A 15,528-nucleotide genomic window follows, 5' to 3' on the forward strand; every position below is an offset into this window, starting at 1 on the left:
TTTTTTCCTTTTCTTTTCTTTTATTTATTTATTTTTTTAAGAGACAGAGGCTTGCTCTGTTGCCCAGGCTGGAGTGCAGTGGTGCGATCTCATCTCACTGCCACCTCTGCCTCTTGGGTTCTAGCAATTCTCCTGCCTCACCCTCCCGAGTAACTGGGACTACAGGTGCACACCGCCATGCCCAGCTAATTTGTTATTTTGTATTTTAGTAGAGACAGGGTTTCATCATGTTGCGCAGGCTGGTCTTGAACTCCTGAGCTCAGGCAGTCTGCCTGCCTTGGCCTCCCAAAGTGCTAGGATTAGAGGCGTGAGCCACAGCGCCTGGCTGCTTCCTTTTCTTTCTATTCAATTTGAATGAATAATTTGGAAGACAGTATCTTTACTTCATACCAGGAATGCTGTCAGTGAAATTTCTTGTTTGGCAGTTCATTATCTACCTATATATTTTATTTTTGTTGTTGTTTATAGACTTCTTAAGGTATGATTAAATGCTAGCTGGTTAAGAAATAATTTAGAAATGAAGCAGAATTGGTTGTTACTCTAAGTTAATATGCCGCTTGTCAACATGAATCCTACCTGGTACTGAAAAGCAGATCATTGCGGTTTTCTTAGGAACCTTGTTTCCATGTTTATCCTTTTCTCCTTAGTATTCTAAGTACCTCCCTTTTTACCTTATAATTTAGTCTTAAAACACAACACAGTCAAGTCTTTCTTTTGTAACCTGTGAGGTCCCCTCCAGCCTTTGTGCTGTTTTTCTTCTTTTTTTGCTGCCTGCCTTCCTGAGAGTGGATTTCCTTGCTAAGGCTCTGCCCACTGATTTTTCACTCTCTTAATTTCTTTCTTGGTTTTACTAGTAAAATTCTGTCTTTAATGTCTCTTTCTTTTATGTCTTTACCGATCACTCATAGATTTTTTTTTTTTCCCATATGTATCCAGTTCCAGCCTTTCACCTAATGTGAACCTCCAACTCTCAGTTGCTCAGCCAGACCTTCAAGACGAGGAGTTCAAAACCAAACTTACATCTTCCTTCCCAAACCAGCTTTCCTCTTGCAGTTTTCTATTTCTGTCAGTATCCTTCTGCTGGTTAACTTTTGCCTCCACCCTTGTTTCCTAGCACCCAATAGTTGGAAGATAGTCTGTCTTCAAAATTTGAAACTATATTTATGTCCAAACCAGTGGGTTTTCCTTTTTTAAAAAAAATTTTCATTAAAAAATTTAAAGATAATATGTGCATCATTTTTTTAAAAATTCAAACAGTATTTAAGACTTTCAGTGAAACATGCATTTTCCTTCTACCCTGGCACTTAGTTTTACTCCCCAAGGGCAATCACTTTTTACTGGTTTTTAAAAATATATCCTTCCTGAGATAGTTATACATATCCAAAAGTGTGAGTGTTGTGTATATCACTTTTTATGTGTCACTGTCTCTTTACATGCATGCATTTTACTATATATACTGTTTTCTACCCTGCTTTTTCTATTTGACCTGTTTTGGAAATGTCAGTTTATTTAGAACTTGCTCATTTATTTTAACAGCTGCATAATTGGTAGTAAAACTTACGTAAGCAGTCCCTTGTTAAGGGTTGTGTCTTTTTGTGATGATATCCGGTGCTATAGTGGACACCCTTGTGTGTGCATCTTGGTGCACCTGTGCTAAGTATTTCTGTGGGATAAATCTGTAAAAGTGGAATCAGTAGGTCAAAGGGTATGATCCATTTTATTTACTTATTTATTTAATTAATTTATTTATTTTTGAGATGGAGTCTCGCTCTGTCGCCCAGGCTGGAGTGCAGTGGCGCGATCTCGGCTCACTGCAAGTTGCACCTCCCAGGTTCACACCATTCTCCTGCCTCAGCCTCCTGAGTAGCTGGGACTACAGGTGCCCGCCACCACGCCTGGGTAATTTTTTTTTGTATTTTTAGTAGAGATGGGGTTTCACCGTGTTAGCCAGGATGGTCTTGATCTCCTGACCTCGAGAGCCACCCATCTCAGCCTCCCAAAGTGCTGGGATTATAGGCATGAGCCACCGTACCTGGCCCCATTTTATTATCTTTATTTGCTTGGATCCTTCTTAGCTTTTTCCATGTTAAAGATATTGACAGTTGTCCTCTTACTGAAATTTATGAATCCATTGACTCCCTTGATATTATCGCACTGGACTGACTGATTCTTCTCTCTCCGATCTCTTCTCACCCCATGTTGAGGTCCCCAAGGTCACACCCAGTTTTGATGACTCACCAGCACAGAGTTGTACTTGTGGCTATGATTTATTGCAGTGAAAGGATATAGAGCTGGGCACGGTGGCTCAAGCCTGTAATCCCAGCACTTTGGGAGGCCGAGACGGGCGGATCACGAGGTCAGGGGATCGAGACCATCCTGGCTAACACGGTGAAACCCTGTCTCTACTAAAAAATACAAAAAACTAGCCGGGTGAGGAGGCGGGCGCCTGTAGTTCCAGCTACTCGGGAGGCTGAGGCAGGAGAATGGTGTAAACCCGGGACGCGGAGCTTGCAGTGAGCTGAGAAGAGCAAGACTCCGTCTCAAAAAAAAAAAAAAAAGAAAAAGAAAGGATATAGAGCAAAATTGCAAAGGGAAAGGCACCGAGGGTGCAGTCCAGGGGAAACCCAGTGCAAGTTCCAAGGTCTCCTCCCACCGGAGCCACACAGGATGTGCTTACATCCTCCAGCAATAATTTGTGACAACACTTGGGGAATGTTGTCTGCCAGGGAAGCTCATTAGAGACTCAGTCCCTAGGGTTTTTACTGGAGGCTGGTCACATAAGCACCCTCACACATAATCAAAAAATTCTAGTCTCCCAGAAGGAAAGCTGGTGTTTAGCATAACCATATTATCTGCATAAACAATTCAGGTACAGGAAATCCCCATTATCAGGTGGGTGGGTGCCCTTCTAAAATCTCAAGTTCCTAGACACCAGCCAGGGGCCTGCCTTGTAAGGAGGCCTTTCAAGGACAGCAGTCAGGCCTGCCAGTGTTAACTCTTTTCTGCAAACCTCCTAATTTCAGAAACCACTGAGCCTTTGCTGCCTGACCTGTCCTGCTTTTCAATTTCTTTATCTGCTTTGGTATCTTTACAAAGGATCTTTACCCTGACTTTTAAATGTGTGCTCTGGCCATTCACCTAGCGTGTGGTTCTGAGTCTCCAAGTCTTCTTAGCAGATTTGCTCTTAGATGTTCTGCCAACGCTTCACACCAAGTGTCACAAACTAAACTCGTCATCTTCCTTCTGAAACCTGTCTCCCGGGCCAGGTGCGGTGGCTCACGCCTGTAATCCCAGTACTTTGGGAGGCCAGGGTGGGTGGATCACTTGAGGTCAGGAGTTCGAGACCAGCCTGGCCAACGTGATAAAACCCGTCTGTACTAAAAATACAAAAAAATTAGCTGGGTGTGGTGGCGGGCACCTGTAATCCTGGCTATTCAGGAGGCTGAGGCGGGAGAATCTCTTGAACCCGGAAGGCGGAGGTTGCAGTGAGCCAAGATGGCGCCACTGCACTCCAGCCTGGGCAACAAAAGTGAAACTCTGTCTCAAGAAAAAAAAAAAAAGAAACCTCTTTCCCCCTTCAGCTTTGTCATTTATTTAGTCGTCCTATGTAGACAATTTCCTTTGAAACATCTCTTGGACTTCTCTGCTCTTCCAGGGCCCTTGCTACCAATGTGGATTGTGTCCTTATCACTTCACAGCAGGCTTACGGCAGCAGTCAGTCACCCAGATGACCTCCTGACCTCTGGCTTATTTCACCCCACTGGACTGTTGTTCCTAAGCACTTTTTCCTTATGTCCCTCTCAAATTTGACCCTGGCTGTACCTTTCTTTAACTACTCCCTGACTACTCACTGAGAGCAGATGGGTCTTGTCTTTTCCTGCCTCTCTGCTTTTGTAAAATGCCATTTCCACCTGAAGTGGCAACTGAAATCGTACCTTCTTCGTAAACTGTCTTTGGCTACCTCAGTTAGAATTCCTTATCCCATTTTCCTGAAGCATTTCTTTGACTCTTCTTTACGGCCCTCCCCCCGCCTTTTTTTTGAGGCCGAGTTTCGCTCTTGTTGCCCAGGCTGGAGTGCAATGGCCTGATCTCAGTTCACTGCAGCCTCTGCCTCCCGGGTTCAAGTGATTCTCCTGCCTCAGTCTCCTGAGTAGCTGGGATTACAGGCGCCCGCCACCACGTCCAGCTAATTTTGTATTTTTAGTAGAGACGGGGTTTCTCCATGTTGGTCAGGCTGGTCTCCAACTCCCAATCTCAAGTGATCCGCCCATCTCGACCTCCCAAAATGCTGGGATTACAGGTGTGAGCCACCATGCCTGGACCCCATTTTTTTTTAAAAGATGTTGAATTGGTCAGAGTTTGTAGTTACAAGCAACAGAAGCCAACTCTTTAAGCAGAAAAGGAATTTGCTAAATGATAGTGCAAAGTTCTCAGAATCTCTAGCAGGATGAAGAACCAGGCTTGGAGAATAGGTAGTCACAGATATACAAGCATGCTGTAGGACCATTCCCATGAAGAGGCATCTGTTGCCACCACTGGACACAGATGGTATTGTGTCTCTGCTGCTTTACCAATGCCACTGCTGTCTCTGACCCCAGATGTAGCTGCCTCTGACCCTGGATGTAGCTCCCTCTGGCCCCAGATGGAGCCCCCTCTGACCCTGGATGTAGCTGCCTCTGACCCCAGATGTAACTTTCTCCAACCCCAGATACATACAGCTGTCGCCCCCTTGGCAGAGTGAATACTGCATCATTGTGAGTGCTACTTGTCACTGGTTCTTACTTAAAATCTGAGCTGGAAATTCTAATTGGCAGTTTTGTCACCTGCTCTTACCTTGTTGCAGTCTAGATGAGGTCTAATGTTCATAGGGTAGGGGATTTTCCAGATATAGAAGGGGATACCAATTTTCTTTTTTTTTTTTTTTTTTTTTTGAGACGGAGTCTCGCTCTGTCACCCGGGCTGGAGTGCAGTGGCCGGATCTCAGCTCACTGCAAGCTCCGCCTCCCGAGTTTACGCCATTCTCCTGCCTCAGCCTCCCGAGTAGCTGGGACTACAGGCGCCCGCCATTTCGCCCGGCTAGTTTTTTGTATTTTTTAGTAGAGACAGGGTTTCGCCGTGTTAGCCAGGACGGTCTCGATCTCCTGACCTCGTGATTCGCCCGTCTCGGCCTCCCAAAGTGCTGGGATTACAGGCGTGAGCCACCGCGCCCGGCTGGGGATACCAATTTTCAACAGCCAAACAGAGTATCACATTTTCGCTCTAATTATGTTTCTCGGGTGTCTGACTCTTACGCTTCTTTCTAGCTGCAGTCTGCCTAATAGAGAGCCTTGCATTTGATAAGTAGTCATCAAAAAGGCAAAGCAACATGAATCAGCAAGGGTGTTTTGGCAAATAACACCAAACCTGACTGTGGCATAAGCCTGTGGTATTGTCTCCAGTGTGATCAGATCATATTTTAATTTTTTTAATGTAAATTAATAATGATCTGTGAATCACCAAAGTAGCTTGGAGTAGCCTAGAAAACAATGAATGTCCTTCTCCATTTTCACAGGAGCCATACAGTCGTGGGTTAAATGAGTCAGCAGTAGGGCATTGTGTCTCATAGTTAAAAAAAAAAAAAAAATTGCTGAAGTAATGCAGGATCTTTTCTGAAGTAGAAAGCATGAACCCAGAAAACTAAAGCAGCAAGTGGCCATCATTCTTAGCATAGTTGTTTCTCAAACTGGAATAACCTAGTAACAGTTGTGAACAAGGTATTAAAAGTGATGGGACCGGGCGTGGTGGCTCATCCAGAAGCTCATTACCTCCCAAAGCAACCGCAGCACTTTGGGAGAATCACTTTGAGCCTAGGAGTTCGAGACCAGCCCAGCCAACATGGCACCAGCCTGGCCAACATGGCAAAACCCCGTCTCTACTAAAAATACAAAAAATTAGCTGGGCATCCCAGCTACTTGGAAAGCTGAGGCAGAAGAATGGCTTGAACCCGGGAGGTGGAGGTTGCAGTGAGCTGAGATCATGCCACTGCACTCTAACCTAGGGGATAGAGTGAGACTCTGTCTTAAAAAAAAAAAAAATTATAGGAATAGATTGTTTTGTCTCAAAAAGCTCTTTCTAGCTCCAAAATTAAACATATAATTAAAAATATTTTTGTGGTTATAAAAATATCGATGCTTATTATAGACACCTGCAAAGTAAGAAAGTATATGAAGAAAAAAATTAAAATCCCATCATCCCCCATGAAAACTATTGTTATCATTTTTGGCTGACTTCTTTAGTGTTTTTTTAATTTTGAATTTTTTTGAGTATGTAGTAGGTATATCTATTTGTGGGGTATATGGAATATTTTGATACAGGATACGATGTGATTAATTAGCAAGGTTTTCTTTTTAATGCTTGTATTTCTTTAGTTGAAATCATACTATATATACCTTTATAGATTACTTTCTCACTTATATTACTAAAATTTGTGTTATTAAATATTTTGCATAAATATCATTTTAACATGAACTTTGAAGTTACAAAAACCTCGTTTTATTAAGAGATTAACGCGATGAAACATGCTGCTATATATTCTTGGAACCAGCTGTGACCCAAAAGATCAAGGTAGGGATGTAGGTCCTTCCCCATTCTCTACACACAAAATCAGCTACTCTGATGTGCAGCTGTAGCCCCAGTCTACACTCTCTGTTGTATTTTTTGTTTTCTGATGTCATGGGCCTTCCACCCTACTCCTAGCAATTGCTATGACAGCAAATAGATAACTGGCTTCCATAATTTCTCATCTTATTGCCTAAGGCAACAGGGAGCTTGTGGGCTCAGCTTGCAGTTCAGCAGCTGCTTTGTTGCCTCTCCTCTATAGGTATGAGGCCTGCCAGAGCCCACTTTTCAGACAGGTGAGAGTTCGTTCATTCACCATGCAATTACCGATCGTCTCTTGACCTCTCTCCTGGGGAGGTAAAGGTGATGAGCCAGTCCTGTCCCCTGTAGCTCACAGTCTAGGCAAACCGACATGCAAACAAACAGAATCCAAAGTGCTATCATGAAGCCTCTGAGAGGGACTGACTCGGTCAGCCCAGGGAGCTTGAAGAAGGTTCCACAGAGGAGGCTGTGCCTCAAGTTGATTTCAGTTTAGGAGCCACCAATTGATAATCACTTTTCTGTGGCCCATCTTATTTTATTTGTTATTTCTTGACAATCAGAAGCACCTTGGGTAGGTTTTACCATGCACATCGTAATTTGGGTGAGCTTGGTGTGAGGCTTAACAGTGTGTGGGCTGCACATCCTGGTCAGATGCTCCAGATGGAGGCAGATGGTTGTGATGCAGGAGAGGCAGCCACACAGCCCCCAGCCAGTGGACTGGGAGGACAGTGTAGTCATCTCTGGGGAACAGGAATGACAAGATCTGGTAGTGTGGCAGGTCCCAGAAAAAAGGGCTGGGTTCTGGGCAGTGAGGGTGCAGGTTGAGACCTGAATACTGGGTGGGGCCAACTGTAAGAGCCCACGCCTGCAGACTGGACTGGTCCAAGGCAGGTGGATGCCGTGTCTTGAAGACCCACAGGCACCCACTCATCCTCATGATCATGCAGTTCTCTGGTTTCTCACAGTGCAGTCTGGGTTGCAGTCTGGGTTGCAGTCTGGGAGTCCAACAGAGAAGAGCAGGCCCTGGAATCCCAGGTGTGGGGGTGTGGCTTAACTTGGAGTTTCCTTCAGAGGCAGTGAGTGCTTGTCATCGTCTCCATCAGCATTGGCTTTTGGGCCTAGTGTGGCCTTGAACTTTCTGTCGGGATCAGCAGTGGAACAGTGGGAAAAGGAATGAGTAGACATGGCATTGTAACAACTGTGTGTTTTTTATTTTTTTCTATTAGAATTATCATATTAAGCAGAAGTTTTGCTTCACAAATTCTCAGCCAAATACAAACTACTGTGAATAGTATTTTGTATCTTGTGTCTCTTTCCAAAGAGACATAGTGGTTTGCAGCTATTGCAAATATCCTGGCCATGCGGTTCCTTTTTATAGCTGTTTGAATAGGAAAGATGACTTGGAAAATGCTGGATTCTGAGCAGATTTATGTGCAGCCTTAAAAAAACGTAGTTTTTCTCTATCAATAATGAGTTTGGATTGTAAGTACTTAGAAAGTAATGTTGTTTATGTAAACGTACATTTGTTAAAATTATTTTTCTTAGGTAATCCCGTATGTTGGCACCATTCCTGATCAGTTGGATCCTGGAACTTTGATTGTAATACGTGGGCATGTTCCTAGTGACGCGGACAGGTAAAATCATTGTGCTGAAGGAAGGAGCATGGATAAGCTGTCTTTCTGTGATTGTGGAACGATAACAAAGAGTAATGTGGGAGAGACCATTTGATACTTTGAGGCCTAATTTGCTTTCATCAGCAGCCCTGGCCCAGGTGCTGAGGAGCGGGGAATGAATGACTAAATAAAGGTTATTGGGATTTATTTCATTGCTGTGTGATTTCAGTATAAAAAATTAGAACTATCAGCTGGATGTGGTGACTTACACGTGCTTTTCCAGCACTTTGGGAGGCCAAGGCGGGAGGACTGTTAGAGGCCAGGAGTTCGAGACCAGCCTGGGCAACATAGTAAGACACCCCCATCTGTAAAAAAAAAAAAAAAAAAAAATTTAAAAATTAACTGGGCATAGTGGTGTGCGCCTGTAGTTCCAGCTACTCAGGGGGTTGAGGTAGGAGGATCGCTTGAGCCCAGGAGTTTGAGGTTGCAGTGAGCTGTGATCAAGCCACTGCACTCCAGACTGGGTGACAAAAATAAAAAAAAAGAAAAAGAAAAAAAGAATTAGGTATGTCATTAAAGAAAGGAATTGTGGTCAGATGACAGGGACAGTCTAGTTGTAGTCTGACATTCCCACAGCATCACAGAAGATCTAGTTCAGATGGTTTTACTGAAACTTGCTTTGGATGCAAGCTGTGGTATCGTTAGTGTTGTGCCCGGCTCTCTCCACCTAACACCTGAAGAGCAGTGGTTTAAGTGAGATGTGAAAATTAAGTCTCAAGGAGACAGCCCAGGCCTTTCCGTCAACTCCTTCAAGTCGTTAGAGAAGTAGACTCCTTCCAGCTCACCACTCTGCTATCTTGAGGGTGAGGTGAGGTCCCTTTTCCCGTTATCCTTGGCAGCTGGATTTCCAGCCTTCACCTCTGTGCTTTGGGTAGCTGGATGGGTGCACATGGTGTTTGCGGGGAAGCAGAGATGGACAAAAGGCAAGTGCTTGCTGACTTTGAAGGCAGTTTCCAGTAGTCTTCCCTGAGACCTTCACTTCCATCTTATCAGCAGAGCTTTAGCTGCACAGGCGGGCCTAGCTGCAAGGCAGGCTGGGAAAGTAGGTTTTTATTCTGGGCAGATTCAGACCCATTTCAAACTCAGGGGCTGTGTTACTGAGGAAGACAGAAAAGAAGATTAGGCAGCCAGCTCTTTCGGCCTCATAGTGAATGAACGAGGAGGGATCCGTCAGTCCCGTCACTGGGCCTGGAGTGTAGTGCCTGCTGGGCCTTTCCCGGGAGCTTTCCTTTCTGAGCGCTCTTGGGGGCCCTGTGTCTTCCCTCATACAGATTCCAGGTGGATCTGCAGTACGGCAGCAGCGTCCAACCTCGAGCCGACGTGGCCTTTCATTTCAATCCTCGTTTCAAAAGGGCCGGCTGCATTGTTTGCAATACTTTGATAAAAGAAAAATGGGGACGAGAAGAGATCACCTATGACACGCCTTTCAAAAGAGAAAAGTCTTTTGAGATCGTGATTATGGTGCTGAAGGACAAATTCCAGGTAGGTTTTGGAGAGGGACAGGTTGAGTCCTCATGAGCGAGCAGGACTGCACAGGGGCGCTTTTCACGTTTGTGAGCCCGGCCTTATAGTTCCTACACCTGAGACATTGTTTGGCTTTGTAGTTTTTCTCCATAAAAAGACCAGGAAGGCACCTAAATGTGAGGTGTGGCACCACTACTCTCCAGCCAGTTGTTGCTATGCAGAAATATGGTCCATTGTGACCAGATCTTTTTATTAGATCTTATTTCTCCTAGCAAGGCGGAGTTCTGAATTGACACAGTATTATGTTAATGATGGGGGGTAAGTTATAATATAACTGCCACCACCCAAAGAGCTAACAAGGGCAATCCTAGCATAGAAATCAGAAGGGTTTTATAAATTCAAGTCTTGACACAAGATACTTCTGTAGGACCGAGATTTTAGATCCAGAGGAGATCCTAGAAATCCTTGATGTCACTTCCATCTCTGGCTTCATGGAGTGTCTTATACCTAGCGCGTATGTGTATGGTTGAATTTGGTCCTAGAGGCTATTACACCTGCTGGCCCTCCGGCCTGTGGAGCTTTCCCAGAGTAGAGGTTTGTACCAATGTGAGAGCAGACCCGCATGTCTCGGGCGCAGATCCTTTCTGATCTTCAGAATACCGCTCCCGCCCGCCAATCTTTCTGAATCTCCCAAACTCCATTCACCTCTCCCTTCTCTGGCCTTTCCAGCCCGTGTCTGTATCATTCTTTTTAACAGTTTTTTAACAGTTGTGCTTTGGCTTTATGTGTTTATTTTGCCCCCACAATGGGATTTTAAGCTCCTTGAGTCAGAGACTGTATTGTATGCTGCTTGTGTTTTCTGCCTATAACCTAACCTGGTACCTGGCATTTGAGAGGGAGGGAGGAGGAGCAACGTAGAGTGCTGAGGACCTGTGGAAGCTACTTTCTCATCATCTTGCTACTGCAGTCCGTTGAGGTAGAGATTGTTCCTACTTCAGAATATGAAAACCAAATCTTAAATATGTTGAGTAACTTGTCCATATTCGTTTTATTTAGCAAAGTCAACAGATTTTGATCTTTAACCCGGGTTCCCAAGCTCCAGGGCAGCTGTGCCTGGGCTTCCAGGAGACCTTGGAACCCAGATGTCTCACGTGTACGCAGAGGTGCACACAAGCACCGCGCACCTATATTTGTGACTGCGTGTTTGTCCGGGGAGAGACAGTTCCTGCTGCTTAATCAGATCAGGAACTCAAAAGAAGTTCAGGAGCACTGCTAGTGTTTTGGGTGCTTTCGGTTACAGTTTGCTCAGATGTGTGTGGAGACCTGTGGGAAAGGGTATAAAATTGGATGCAAGGAAACGTTTAAATGTGGATAATAAGTTAATTTATTAACTTTTTTTGGGGGGGGTTGTCTTCTGTATCTTTCTAGGTGGCTGTAAATGGAAAACATACTCTGCTCTATGGCCACAGGATCGGCACAGAGAAAATAGACACTCTGGGCATTTATGGCAAAGTGAATATTCACTCAATCGGTTTTAGATTCAGCTCGGTGAGTGACCTTCCACAGCTTGGGGTCTTTTATGAGGATGGTTTTTGATGAGATGGTAGAAAAAGTCTTCAAGTAACACTTCTATTGACATAAAAAGGACGGATCTCCCTGATTGTAGTATTAATTTTTTGGAAGTGAACTATTCACACTAGCAGAAGGGTTATCAGCCAGGGCTTCATTGTCTGTAGGATCTCAAATCTCATGTGGTTTTAGCAAAACACACATTGTTTTTAGCTGGGTAGTGATCCAAAATACACTATGATCCAAAAATACACTTAACACTGCGGTCCTTTCCGCCCCCATCAGATTGGCAAACATCACACAGAATAAGAGGTAATGTCAACAAGAAGGTGGGAAGATGGCGGCATTTCCTTTGCATGGATGTAAAATGGACTATTTCCGTAAGAGAGTTTCCTAGGCTGGGAGTGTCTGAGTCAAAGAGCACAGTCATGTGTTGCATAAGGACAGTTCAATGATGAACCGCATATACAGCAGTGGTCCCATAAGCTTGTCATACTGTATTTTACTGTACCTTTTCTATGTTTAGATAAGTTTATATGCACAAATAGTTACCGTCCCGCTGTGGTTGCCTACAGAATTCAGCACAGTGCATGCTGTACAGATTCACTGTCCAGGAGCAACAGGCCACGCCTACAGCCTAGGTGTGCAGTAGGCGGCGTTGTTGAGTAACATTCTGTGATGTTCGCACAGTGACAAAAATCACCTAAGGACACATTTCTCAGAACTACTCCCTTCGGCCGGGCACAGTGGCTCACGCCTGTAATCCCAGCACTTTGGGAGGCTGAGGCGGGCGGATCACGAGGTCAGGAGATTGAGACCATCCTGGCTAACACGGTGAAACCCCGTCTCTACGAAAAATACAAAAATGTAGCCGGGCGTGGTGGGGGGGCGCCTGTAGTCCCAGCTACTCCGGAGGCTGAGGCAGGAGAATGGCGTGAGCCCGGGAGGCGGAGCTTGCAGTGAGCCAAGATCGTGCCACTGTACTCCAGCCTGGGCGACAGACTCCGTCTAAAAAAAAAACCAAGAACATACCCCCTTTGTTAAGCAACATGTGACTGTATTTGCATTGAATATTTTGATAGATACCAACTCACCCTTCACAAGGATAAAAACAATTTGCATTCTCAGCCGCCATCTTCCCACCTTCTTGTTGACATTAGCTCTTATTCTGTGTGATGTTTGCCAATCTGATGGGGGCGGAAAGGACCGCAGTGTTAAGTGTATTTTTGGATCATAGTTTTCAAGCATATTTTTAGTACCGTTGATAATTTTTTGACATGTCAAACAGGTTATACATAGAAAATATTTTCTACTGGATGTTACATATTAATCTTTATTTTCTCAGGATTTACAGAGTACCCAAGCATCCGGTCTGGAACTGACAGAGATAAGTAGAGAAAAGGTAAATCCTAAATCTTTTAATGAGCCACTGGTTCAAAAATGTTGTTTTAGCTGTCATGTAAATGAAGTGGCAAGAAGGCTGGGTTTTTGGAAATTATGCTTTTAGAACGCAAGTAATCATTTGAAAATTGAGATACATACTTGTGGTGCCAGGCACTCAATAAGTTTTTGCTGATGCTTCACCTGTCAGTTTATGTAACTACCACTCACTGTTCTTATGTAAAAAGAACTCTCTCACTCTTAACTGCTGAATAGTACTGTTCTGGGGTATTTCTCAATATTGAACATCAGCCAGTGCACTGGCAAATGAACTTCCATGTGCATCTTCAACCCCTGGGAGAATAATTGCAATGTAAAAACACGCCATTATTAATGGAGAAAGTGAGGTCTTACTGACTGGCATGTTCACAACTCACAGACAGAACAGAATCTCAGCATTCTGGGGGCACCCTGGAAGGGACAACTAAGACATGTTTGAAGTTCATGTAGTCCTGGGTGAACGTGGTGGCTCAGGCCTGTAATCCCAGCACTTTGGGAGGCTGAGGTGGGAGGACTGCTTGAGCCTAGGAGTTTGAGATCAGCCTGGGCCACACAGGGAGAACCCCATCTCTACAAAAAATTAAATTATCTGGGCATGGTGGCGCATGGCAGTGATCCCAGCTTTGGGAGGCTGAGGTGGGAGGATGACTTGAGCCCAGGAGGTTGAGGCTGCAGTGAGCCATGATTGAGCCACTGCACCCCAGTGTGGGTGACAGAGTAAGACCCTATATCTTAAAAATAATTTCATATAGTTCTATGAAAAATTATTAATTTATGGTGGAGGATAAAGGACTCAGATGAACAGGGATATCAGACTGTCTTCTCAACCTGTGTAGCCCTTCACAATGCCATACCATCCCATCATAAAGCACCAGCTGCCTGGAGATCACACCAGAGTGGAGCAGGAACGTCCCAGGCTCCGGCCAGGCTCAGCTCAGTACAACCAAGGCTTCATATTATAAACTATAATTCTTCCCCTTCTAACGTTCTTGTGTTTTGTTTCTTTTCCAATAGGTTCCAAAGTCTGGCACGCCCCAGCTTGTGAGTATTTTTGCCTGGGTTATTTCATGTGGAATATTTTATAAAATTGCATAGAAAATGAACAGTTTAAACCTTGGAGGGCAGCTTCATTCATTCCATTCCTTACTGTAGAACTGTTTCCCTACAGCCTAGTAATAGAGGAGACATTTCTAAAATCGTACCCAGAACTGTCTACACCAAGAGCAAAGATTCGACTGTCAATCACACTTTGACTTGCACCAAAATACCACCTATGAACTATGTGTCAAAGGTTTGCAGAGCCCCCAATTTTCTTAACTCTATATAAAGATTAAGTTGTAATGAGCTGTTACAAGTAACCTGTATCCACAGTAGAAGCCCAAAGCAGCCCCCTCTGCATTTGTGTGCTGTTCCTGGACAGATTCGAGCGTCAACAAGGCCTGCCTCTGAGCCATTCCTGTGTATTTCCGCAGCGCCTCCCAGCTTGGCTGCTTCCCCTGCAAGCAGAACACAGTGCTGCCTCAGACCCCAGGCACAGGGGGCCTTCCTGGGGTGTTTCACTCATACAGAGGGCATCGGGTCCCACCCTGTCACTCATTTCATCGTCTAAAAGAAATCAGTGAGTGTTTGCCTCGAGCCAGGGACAGTACTGCTGCAGGGGCACCCAGCTGGGACCAAGGCAGACTGTCTCCCCTCCTGGGATTTACAGGGTCATGGCTCAGAAACATTCTCTAGTGTTCTTTGGACATGAGTTTTCTCTGGAGATCACTTTCTGCAGACCTCTTGGTCCTAACTGTGGTTTCTTTTCAGAGCCTGCCATTTGCTGCAAGGTTGAACACCCCCATGGGCCCTGGACGAACTGTCGTTGTTAAAGGAGAAGTGAACACAAATGCCAAAAGGTCAGTATCCTTGGGTAGCAGTCACAGCGCAGATACTTCCGTGCCTGTTACGGCCTTCCACCCATGAGCGGCCGTATGAGCTAGAATTAGGGCTAGTGTCAGAATCTTCATTTCCAAGGTGAGATGATTCAAGCAGGAGGAGGTTAGACTGCTAACAGCTAGTTGGCGGCAGAGCCAAGACTAAAGCCCAGTGTTCTGACGTCAGCTTTTTCTGGCCAGACAAGAGAGTAGCATTTTTGTCCACGAGGCCTACCCTTGCCTTGGAGAACTCCAGGGCAGCCTCGTAAGGTCAGGCAACATTGTTTTTTTCTTTTTTTTTTTTGAGATCGAGCCTCACTGTGTCATCCAGACTGGAGTGCAGTGTCGCAATCCCAGCACACCACAGCCTCCACCCCCTGGGTGTTCAAGCAGATTCTCCTACCTCAGCCTCTGGAGGAGCTGGGATTACAGGCGCATCACCACGCCCAGCTAATTTTTGAATTTTTGTATTTTTAGTAGAGACAGGGTTTCACCATGTTGGCCAGGCTGATCTCGAACACCTGACCTCAAGTGATCCACCCACTTTGGCCTCCCAAAGTGCTGGGATTACAGGTGTGAGCCACCGCGCCCAGTCCAGGCAACATTTTTTAGGGCCCCTCTTGTCATGTGATTGAGAAAATTTCTGCTTTAACAACTTTTTCCAGAGATGTGCAGCCTTCTGGAAGCCTGAAATTAGAGCTATTTCCTAGAAAGTGGCATACTTTCAAGAAGGAAGGAACACGGGTAGATGATGAAAAGAGAATACCTGCTTGAGAGGATCCCAGGCTCCTGTGGCCTGAAGTAGTCATTTGGTTTAACTGGCGTTA

General features: G+C 45.0%; 1 protein-coding gene across 5 annotated transcripts in view; it reads left to right on the forward strand.

The window, feature by feature from the left end:
* Positions 1-15,528, forward strand: part of LGALS8 (lectin, galactoside-binding, soluble, 8) — a 45,107-nt gene that overhangs the window by 13,007 nt on the left and 16,572 nt on the right. For 3 of the 5 annotated variants that reach the window (XM_011935743.1, XM_011935742.1, XM_011935741.1), the window contains 7 exons: positions 8,185-8,273; positions 9,584-9,794; positions 11,205-11,324; positions 12,691-12,747; positions 13,800-13,826; positions 13,954-14,076; positions 14,595-14,683. In XM_011935743.1, coding sequence (XP_011791133.1) covers positions 8,185-8,273; positions 9,584-9,794; positions 11,205-11,324; positions 12,691-12,747; positions 13,800-13,826; positions 13,954-14,076; positions 14,595-14,683 — 716 coding nt within the window. The remainder of the gene's footprint in view (positions 1-8,184; positions 8,274-9,583; positions 9,795-11,204; positions 11,325-12,690; positions 12,748-13,799; positions 13,827-13,953; positions 14,077-14,594; positions 14,684-15,528) is intronic. The other 2 variants (XM_011935745.1, XM_011935744.1) reach the window with 1 other exon arrangement.

The sequence above is a fragment of the Colobus angolensis genome, unplaced genomic scaffold (genome assembly GCF_000951035.1).
Source record: "Colobus angolensis palliatus isolate OR3802 unplaced genomic scaffold, Cang.pa_1.0 Scaffold148, whole genome shotgun sequence".
NCBI classification, from domain to species: Eukaryota; Metazoa; Chordata; class Mammalia; order Primates; family Cercopithecidae; genus Colobus; species Colobus angolensis.